This window comes from Brassica napus, chromosome A5 (genome assembly GCF_020379485.1).
Source record: "Brassica napus cultivar Da-Ae chromosome A5, Da-Ae, whole genome shotgun sequence".
Lineage (NCBI taxonomy): Eukaryota > Viridiplantae > Streptophyta > Magnoliopsida > Brassicales > Brassicaceae > Brassica > Brassica napus.
The window spans coordinates 3,691,731-3,701,099 of NC_063438.1; the positions used below are offsets into that span (position 1 = coordinate 3,691,731).

At 36.6% G+C, this 9,369-nt stretch overlaps 2 protein-coding genes across 2 annotated transcripts; one reads left to right on the forward strand and one right to left on the reverse strand.

Annotated features, from left to right (window-relative positions):
- Nucleotides 1-17: 17 nt before the first annotated feature.
- On the reverse strand, nt 18-1,492 carry LOC106450993 (probable adenylate kinase 6, chloroplastic). Its single transcript, XM_013892835.3, has 4 exons — nt 1,035-1,492; nt 790-930; nt 446-718; nt 18-370 (listed from the first exon to the last, which is right to left on the reverse strand). Exons 1-4 carry the CDS (start codon nt 1,383-1,385, stop codon nt 233-235), a joined length of 903 nt encoding a protein of 300 aa, XP_013748289.2. The 5' UTR covers nt 1,386-1,492; the 3' UTR covers nt 18-232.
- Nucleotides 1,493-6,760: 5,268 nt separating this feature from the next.
- Nucleotides 6,761-8,892, forward strand: LOC106450991 (patatin-like protein 6). The gene is made up of 2 exons (XM_013892833.3): nt 6,761-8,351; nt 8,566-8,892. Exons 1-2 carry the CDS (start codon nt 7,206-7,208, stop codon nt 8,872-8,874), a joined length of 1,455 nt encoding a protein of 484 aa, XP_013748287.2. The 5' UTR covers nt 6,761-7,205; the 3' UTR covers nt 8,875-8,892.
- Nucleotides 8,893-9,369: the final 477 nt, after the last annotated feature.

A 9,369-nucleotide genomic window follows, 5' to 3' on the forward strand; every position in this document is an offset into this window, starting at 1 on the left:
GAACTCATGCTTCTCAATGAACATTGTAAACGATAAGCATTGATTCAGACTAAACGAAAATCATTGTCAACAATCTATGGTGGACTAGAATCCACACAAAGAAAACTTCGCTATATAATGTATGCATTAGTTTGTGATGTCACAATAATAGGGACATGTATCTCTTTTATTCACTATCTTAAGCATATGCACGAGGAGGATTTCTCGAGCAAAGAATGTAGGAACAGAGAGACTAGGCTATTGCAGACTGTTTATCATCCTCAAGGTGTAACGCTCTAAGAAGTTTCGGCCATGACTGTGGGATTCCACCTGGTAATTCAAACTCCAACAGCTTCCCACGCTTCCTGTAGAACTCCTCCACTGGTTGAGTCTGTGTGACAAGAAGCACAAACATGTAACAAAAACTGCTAAATTCTATACGAAAGTTTGAAAGAAGAACATATACCATTTTGTTGTAAACCCGGAGTCTTTCCTTGACAACTTCTTCAGTGTCATCAGCTCGGGTGATAAGCTTAGATTCACACTTAGGTGGAGGAAGAAGCGGAGGCATATACATTCTATCATCACCATCACCACCTTTGATATCAATGCATGCAACGTTATAGTTTGCACCACACTCACTGCATATCCTCCTCCCTAGACATTTAGCTAGCAACGCCTCTTCCTTCAGCTTCAGGTTGATCACTAGATCAACATTAATTACTCCCTCCAGTATTTCCTACAAGACACACAGAGAGGATGTCATGTCAAAAGGCTTCTCTGCAAGATAGTCTAAATTGAACTGCTCACCGCTTGTGTCACGGTTCTTGGAAACCCATCAAGAATGTAACCAGATTCGCCCTTCTCCTTGCCAGCTTCGAGACGCTTTGATAACAAGCTTATAATGAATTCATCAGGAACCAATTTGCCATGGTTAACAAGCTCCTTTAGCTAACACCAATTCAGACACAACACAAGATTATGTTTCTCAGACACATCATAGAATCTATTGACAACATAACAAAAAGATCCTAAATTTGAAATTATTGGCTGACCTGAGAGGAGAGGAGACCAGAGGAGGAAAGCTCTTCGCGTACGAGATCACCGGTGGCGATATGAGGAACGCCGAGGAGGGTGGAGAGACGAGAGGCGTAGGTGCCTTTACCAACACCGGGACATCCAAGAAACACCCAGTGAAAGTTTCTTCCTTTGGTCCAAGAAGGAGAAGAAGAAGGAGAGGAGGACTTTTCCAGCTCCGCCGCAGCTTCTTTGAGATCGATCTCAGGGTCCAGCGATGGCCCATGGGGAGAAGAAGAAGACAGAGACCTGATCAAGAAAGAAGAAAGATTATTCTTTGCCGGCGTAAACGGCGAGAACAGCCTGAAGAGACGGTGAGAAACCGCCATGAGGAAGAGAATAAGAAGAAGAATGAATTGATTGTTTGTGTGTGTGGGTGCATCGTCCAAGGTCAAGAAGGGAAGAGAGAGGCTTTGATGATCAGAGGAAAAAAATGTAAAGTTTTCATTTTTATTTAATTTATTATTGGCTCGTTAGTAATAAAGTTTTCGTTTTTATTTAATTTATTATTGACTCGTGACTTACAAACATGTCATGTCTTTACGTCACTGTCTTTCTTGATCATCTAAAAGACGAGTTCTTCTACGACCATCTAATAAAACGTGTTATGTCTTTATGTCGGTAGTCTTGGCAGCTAACGGTTTTGGATGAATCTAGTTTGGAACTTGTAGTTTGAGAGAGAGAGCCTCCATGTTGCATTGCAATGTATCTTAGGACTCTGGATTCTAGTATCAAGCGCAATACAACAGTTGTCAAGAAATTAAACTGATCAATGAGGAGAAGTGTGAAGGGCTCATGGATGATCTGGGAGGTGTTAACCTTAGCAAATTTGTTAGTTAAGCAGTTGCCAAGCTCAAAAGCTCAGATATACAAGCAGCTGTTCAGGTTTGCCCTCTCTGTTTGTTTCCTGTCTTGCTCTTTTGTATATGTTTTTTCCTATTCAGTATTTGACACCTTTTCTTTTTACCTTATGCTCTCTGTTTTTCAAGGCCTTCTACTTTAGCTGATATCAATGATTTTTGACAAACATACTTCACTACTTCATCAGATGTATAAAGAGTTCTCTTAGTCTAAGTTAGACTGTCTAACATAAGGGCTCTTGAAAGTTTTCATTCCTGAAAAATCCGTGGACGAATTAAATGCAGACAGAAACTTAAAGGCATGAAACACATTACCATAACACTTCTTCTGGAGCTCTACTATGTTGGAGTAATAGAAGATAGTAACATCCTCATCAATATTGTTATAGATGCCAGAAGACAGAGAGAAGATGCCACCCAAACAAATTTGACACTTCTTGCTGGTTTTGCTAGGCAAGGAAGATTTTTTCTTGGTCTTTCCTATTTATGGAGAAAAAATAGTGTAAAATTGGTGAATGTGTTGGAAGCCCAAAAAATTGACAATAAGTGGATTGACCCAAGTGTTTTATATATTAATTAAGTCTATATAACCATTAATCTTATAAAATCCATCATAGTTTCTCTGAAAAATGCTTTATTTTCTAGCAATTTCGGTGGAACTGAACCTTCTATGGACCATCAGCTAATGGGATGATTGAACCACTTTCCGGACCAGATTAATAGGTAGCCCGCTCTGATATCATGTCAAGTTTCTTAAGTTTCCAACTTAAAACCAATTGACATAAGTGAAATTGACCCAAATCCCTTATACATTACTTAAATTCCTTTCATATTTTCGATGTGAGGTTTTCTCACCAACCGAATGCTAAAGGGGAAGTTAGCAAAGACAGTGCATCTTCGTATGAAAAGCTGAGGAAACCATATGACTATCTCTATCTAAATATCTCAATAGTACATTTTGTATAACTCAATTGGGTTTCCCTGTTCTCCTTGGGTCTATATTTAGTGCCTGGGTTGATTGCAGAAAAGCTTAGAACATGTAACGTAACTGCAATCACACAATTGATGAGTGTATGGGTAGATTCGTAGCTTTCTTCTCACACACTGACTCACTGGAGCCCTATAACATGGAAGCCCAAAAAGAAAGTTAAAAGGTTTCTATCAAGAGAATGAAAACATCTATTCTATTAAAACAGCAGTGTGACCCATTGATGAAAGTTAGATCCAACAATTAATGGCAACAATACATGCATCCATCATTTTCGAACATAACCACCCCTTTATGTAATTTTTCAACCTAACCACTATTCCTTATTAGCTTTAGTTTTTATCCTTCACACGCCTATCAAACTTAAGTAACCCCCACGTCATAATCACAGCGACAATATAGGGAACCTTTATTTATATCTAATTTCTTTTCTTTTAACAATTTTTTTCCTACTAATCGGGACCATTATCTACTATCAGTTAAATGAGCAACTAATATATTTTCTGGACTTACCACCATATTATCAATAGCTAATAATATGTACGTAACCTTAATACCATATAGTTAATAATCGATTGTATCTTAATAATATGGAGCATATCTATTTTTTTAATTATTTATCCAATAAAACAAGAACATTCCAGGAATCAAATCAATTATTCTAAAATTAATTTCGAAATTTGGTCATCTAACTCCTTAATCCCGTAAAATATGCCCTCATATTTTTAACAATTTTTTAAACTAAAAGTTTTTCCTTCCCCACAATCGTTTCTATCGCCGTCCTCTTATTTATTTTAATTATAAATAATTAAAATTGTGAATTAAAATTACTAAGAATATGAAATATATAATATATATTATATATATATATAATTTAAAATGTGGAGACAAATAAGAAAAAAAAATAAAATTATTAAAACATAAAGAATAAGTAAATTTCCTAAAATTATGAAAAATAAGACAAATAAACAATAAACAATGACAAATAATCAAAATTACCTAAAATTATAGAGAAGATGATAACTAAGCAAAATCACTTCTCAGATAATAGTATAGATTACTAAACAAAACTATATAAAGGGTTTGTTATGTTTAAAAAAAATACTGTTTGAAAATTAAGTATCATATTGATGTGTAAAAAGGCTATGGTGTATAGTTTAACAATATAATAAATTTAATACAACTCTTTTTTTGTTGTCAGCGAATTTAATACAATTATCAAAATACTTTACTAATCATTTAAAAAAAACGCAAATATGATCACAGATAAAAACATAAATATGATTACAAAAAATATATATATTTGGTACAAAAAAATGCACAATTGTATACTTATGAAACTTGATTTATCTAATATATTTACAAAAATTATATGTTCTATTAAATTTATATCATACAAAAAATATAATTATACAAACACACAAACATATAAATTATATTAGGTAAAAAGTTTTAAAACAAAAAAAATTACCCGCCCTCTCGAGGGCGGGTCAATATCTAGTAGTTGTATTACTTTTATGGATAAAACAAGGTTTACTAGTACTATACCTTTTGGTCCTTTTATGTTCGTCAGATTAATTTTATCACTCCAGTGTCCATTATGTTACTTCTTCGTCCTTTTGGTTTCAAACCTGTCGATTCTTGTCGGAATCATAGTACCCCAACTTGACTCTTTGAGTCTTGTTAGAAGAAGTCAAGAAGGACAATAAGATGAAGTAAGAGATGGCATTCTCAGTCTTTAGTATTTGTCATGTAATTGCTACGTATCAAACATGAAACGGATCAAGTATCACGGGATAGCTAAGTACACACTTCTTAAATTATGGTAAAAAGGACAAAAAGAAGAGAGTAAAATTTGTTGCAAAGAAGTCAAAAGTGTAGTCACGAGAGCAGCGACAAATGCGGAACAAACAATCAAAAGACTCAAAAAGCTTTCTTAACATCAACAGTTCGGATTTGTGTAAGAACAAAAGAAAGAGCGGAGATTACGGGGACCAACAGTGACGTCGACCTCTACCCCCGTCGGTGCCCAACCTCACCAACTTTGTTTCAATGCTCACTTTTTCTAACCCTATTTACAATTATTCGTAAATAAAAATTTGGGTTTATAAGAGAATGTCACATGTCTCTACCATATAACTAGCTATAGGGATACACTACCATTGCTGTTTAGTTTCTCTATAATACTATCCACTTGATTATGAATTGTTTATATAGTTCACTAACGTAAGAACATACATTGGTAGATAACTGATAATGAAATGTACATTAATTATTATAGAATATATATTATTCTTACGTTAGTGAACATTGATCAATTCATGTGAATGAATTCTTCACTAGATTCTTGTTGCGACAAGAGTCCTATTACACCACTAAACATATTTTTAATCATTTTGCTTCATATTCTTTTCGCGTGATCGATGGCAGAAAATTGTGTTTTTTTTTTCCTTTCTTTTGGGCTAGATATGGAACAAAGTTCTGGATATTAATTAAGTTATTTATATGTGTTATAACATTGGATCAAATTTTAGAGAAAGAAGACCATTTTATTTCTCTTTTGGCATTCTTAAATGTTAGTTAATTAGGACCATTGACGTTGGCAAGGACTTTGTTGATATCTTGAAGCTTATTCATGTAATCATGTTATTGGGAGTCAGAACATAAGTTGATTCCCTTTGAGTAGGTTTGAATATTAAGATCATATCTATGTACTGAAAATTGAAATAATATGGACAAGAAGTAGTAGAATTCTAAGAGTCAAAGAAATCAAGCCAAATGTTATCATGGTATCAGATTCCTATGGATTAAGCTTTTGTTGTTTTTAGACTGCCAATAAAAAACAAAAAAATGAAGGTTTGTGTTCATCTAGCCAAAAAAATGCATGCCTGGATGCACAAGCCTGCTTACCTAAAAACTATGAGATTACAGTTAGATACTAAAAGAAATATAGAGTAAATACAATTACAAAATTAAAAGGATTGATATCCATAATGTACATGGTTTTCCTTGATTGTCAAGTGACTGAGATCACAGTTACTAGAGCTCGTGATTGACCTTAATTTATTGTCACTGTCAAGATAGCTTAAAAACAGAGTGGCCAATTTAATTTGAGATATGACCAAATCATACCACATGATCCACTAATAAGAAGAATTCTAGGCAACTTATCAAGTACTATACATTGGCATTTACTCTTTGGCTATTATTGTCTTTAGCTTTGGAAACTTTGTTGTTGTCTGTATCTTTGGTATACCCTACCTAGTACGTACTGCACATTTAATGAATGTTTTACGCATTTGAAGGTAAAATCCATACTATTTAATGTTTTTTTTGGATTTTATAGTTTTTACATTAGTTATTTTGAGTCTCCTCCATCCATTTGAGTTGCTACTGATTCGGACTGTGAGCACATATGTAACCTTTGACATCATTGGCTGTGATCAGTGTAGCAATCATATTAGTCAGACGCATATAACGTTTACCGTACATTATTGGTCAAGTCTTACTGAAATTTTTCCTCTGCTGTTCGTGTAAGTATGAGAGAGTTGATTACATGCACATTATTGGTCTTTTAATTATATTTAAGTACATAAATATAGAAATACATCGTCTTCATCAATCATATAGATGATAATATGATATACATGGTATGAAGAAAATATTTGTATTATCGGTCGTTGTATTCATATGTAACAACCACCGCCACCTTATCGTCCTTATCCCCACCATATTACATGATTATAGAATGACTTTTCAGCAAAAATACACACATCAAATTCTCAATTCTTTGGAATATTTGGCAGGTACATAAAACATAAAAATACATTTAAATAATTGTCACAGAAACTTAAAAAACATTATACGTACGTACGTATGCAACTGCAGCTCTCGTTCTTTATTATTTATGGCCATTCCTTTGTTAAATTCTTTGTAATAAAAAGTCACGCGTAGTGAGAGATACTTTAAAAATAGATCCTTTGCAGGTTCTGTGTTCTTGCTAGCTTCTTCCTCCGTGATTTATTGACTCTTTTTGTCTTCTCAAGGCGTATGTAGATAGAGTCATTCTCCCATAAAGAGAGAGAGAGAGACAGAGACAAGAAGAAAAACAAAAGCATTGCTCTTTTACTTTACTTTGTCATCTCCCTTCTGTAAGAACTGTTACGACGGAGACTGTCCATACTCTCTGTTTCTCGTGTTCTTATGACAGATTAGATTTGTCTTTACGGTTCTGTCTTATCGATAATGCCTAGAGAAAGTGTGTAGTAGATTATTATTAAATATACTCTGTTTTGATCACGATGCAAAGAGTACACAACAAACCAGTTGACTCCATCGGAAAATCACCGTCGGGCACCGTCAAGCATCATTTAATAAAACAGAGCAGCGGCGGAGTCACGACGGCGGCGGCGGCGGATATGCAGGAGCCGAGCATTGACACGGATAAGCTCAGCTACGAGATTTTCTCCATTCTCGAAAGCAAGTTTCTTTTCGGGTACGATGACACGAGCCCCGAGCAAGAAACGTCACCAACGGTTGCTGAAAACGGCGTCGTTCAGGGGTCAGTCAAGAACCAGAGAGGTAAAGTCTGTGTTCTGAGCATCGACGGCGGCGGGATGAGAGGGATCATACCAGGGAAGGCTTTGGCTTATCTGGAGCAAGCGTTGAAATCGAAGTCGGGCGACCCGAACGCCCGAATCGCCGACTACTTCGACGTCGCTTCCGGTTCAGGCATCGGTGGAGTTTTCACGGCGATGCTTTTCGCTTCGAGCGACGGTGACCGTCCGATCTTTAACGCGGATGACACGTGGAGGTTTTTAGCGAAGAACGGTAAAAGATTTTATAAACCAGCGTCCGGGACCGGGAGGATACTAAACCGGGTTATGAAAACCGGTTCGGGTTCGAAGAAGCTGGAGAAGTCGATGAAGGAGTCATTCGCTGAGATGACGCTCAAGGACACGCTTAAACCGGTTCTGATTCCTTGTTACGACCTCACGAGCTCCGCGCCGTTCCTTTTCTCGCGCGCCGACGCGTTGGAAACGGACGGCTACGATTTCAAGCTGTGGGAGGTTTGTAGAGCCACGTGGGCCGAGCCGGGTGTGTTTGAGCCTGTGGAGATGAGATCGGTGGATGGTAAAACGCGTTGCGTTGCGGTTGATGGTGGGTTAGCGATGAGTAATCCGACTGCTGCTGCGATCACTCATGTGTTGCATAACAAGGAGGAGTTTCCGTTCGTTAGAGGCGTTGAGGATTTGCTTGTGCTGTCTCTTGGTACGGGACAGTTGGTGGATGTTAAGTATGAATGTGATCAGGTTATGAAGTGGAAGGCTAAGCAATGGGCTCGACCCGCGGTTCGGATATCTGCTGATGGTGCGGCCGATACTGTGGACCAGGCTGTTTCCATGGCGTTTGGTCAGTGTAGGAGGAGTAACTACGTTCGTATTCAGGTAAAAGCTTATGTGGTAATTGTAATTCATGTCATTGAAAAGTGGTTATTGTAACCAGAGCCGTTCATGAGTATAGTCAAGTTAAACATTAGTTTATAGTCCATAAATTTAAAAAGATAATTTACATAAATATAAGCATTCAAGTTTGTTTAAAAATTAACTAAAATCCTTAGTAAATTAATACTAGATTCATTATTCGTGTGATTTTTAATAGGCGGATGGGTCAAGCTTTGGTCCGTGCAGACCAAACATAGACACGGACGCTAGTGCAAGCAATGTGAATATGCTTGTGGGAGTAGCGGAAGAGATGTTGAAGCAGAAGAATGTGGAATCGGTTATGTTTGGTGGTAAAAAAATCAGTGAAGAAAGCAATTTCGAGAAGCTGGATTGGTTAGCTGGTGAGCTCGTGCTTGAACACCAGAGGAGGAGTTGCAGAATTGCTCCCACTGTAGCGTTCAAGCAATCAAGCGACAGAAGAACTATTCAGAAGACAATCTTCAAGGATATTGATTGTATGTTTTGAAGATATTGTTCATCTTCTTTTCTTTTTTTTTTTTTTTTTTTTTTGAATTGAATATTAAATTGAATTCAAAAGAAAAAGACCTTTTTACATCATGTGTCCTTTCCTAAACTTTTGTGTTAACTTCTATCCCTTTCCTATATCAACTTCACAAATTTTTCAAAAATTATAAAACTTCTATCTTGTAGCAAACCAATACTGCATCCCTTCTCCCATCTTGATATCACCTCTTCTTTGTATAATGGTAAGCTTGTTCCTCATGTTTTTATCCAGCAACTTTGCTAAGAGTATCGATGGAGTTGCAGCCTCTCCATGACGTCTCCTATTCCTCTCTCTCCATATCATATACACTGCTGCTTGAAACATATATTTTATAAGGAACAACTGCATCTTCCCCCTTGTCAAATCTCTCATTATCCTCAATAAGCCTTCCCATCTCACTGTGTATGCACCTCGCAAAATACCTTTCAGCAACATTCCCCAAACCTGAGCAGAGTA

Excerpts from the sequence above, each read along its gene's own strand:
- LOC106450993 (XM_013892835.3), bottom strand. The coding sequence starts at position 1,385 with ATGGCGGTTTCTCACCGTCTCTTCAGGCTGTTCTCGCCGTTTACGCCG. Across the intron at positions 931-1,034 it reads CTGGTCTCCTCTCCTCTCAG|CTAAAGGAGCTTGTTAACCA; the intron begins GTCAGCCAATAA and ends AATTGGTGTTAG. Across the intron at positions 371-445 it reads TCCGGGTTTACAACAAAATG|ACTCAACCAGTGGAGGAGTT; the intron begins GTATATGTTCTT and ends CTTGTCACACAG.
- LOC106450991 (XM_013892833.3), top strand. The coding sequence starts at position 7,206 with ATGCAAAGAGTACACAACAAACCAGTTGACTCCATCGGAAAATCACCG. Across the intron at positions 8,352-8,565 it reads GTAACTACGTTCGTATTCAG|GCGGATGGGTCAAGCTTTGG; the intron begins GTAAAAGCTTAT and ends GATTTTTAATAG.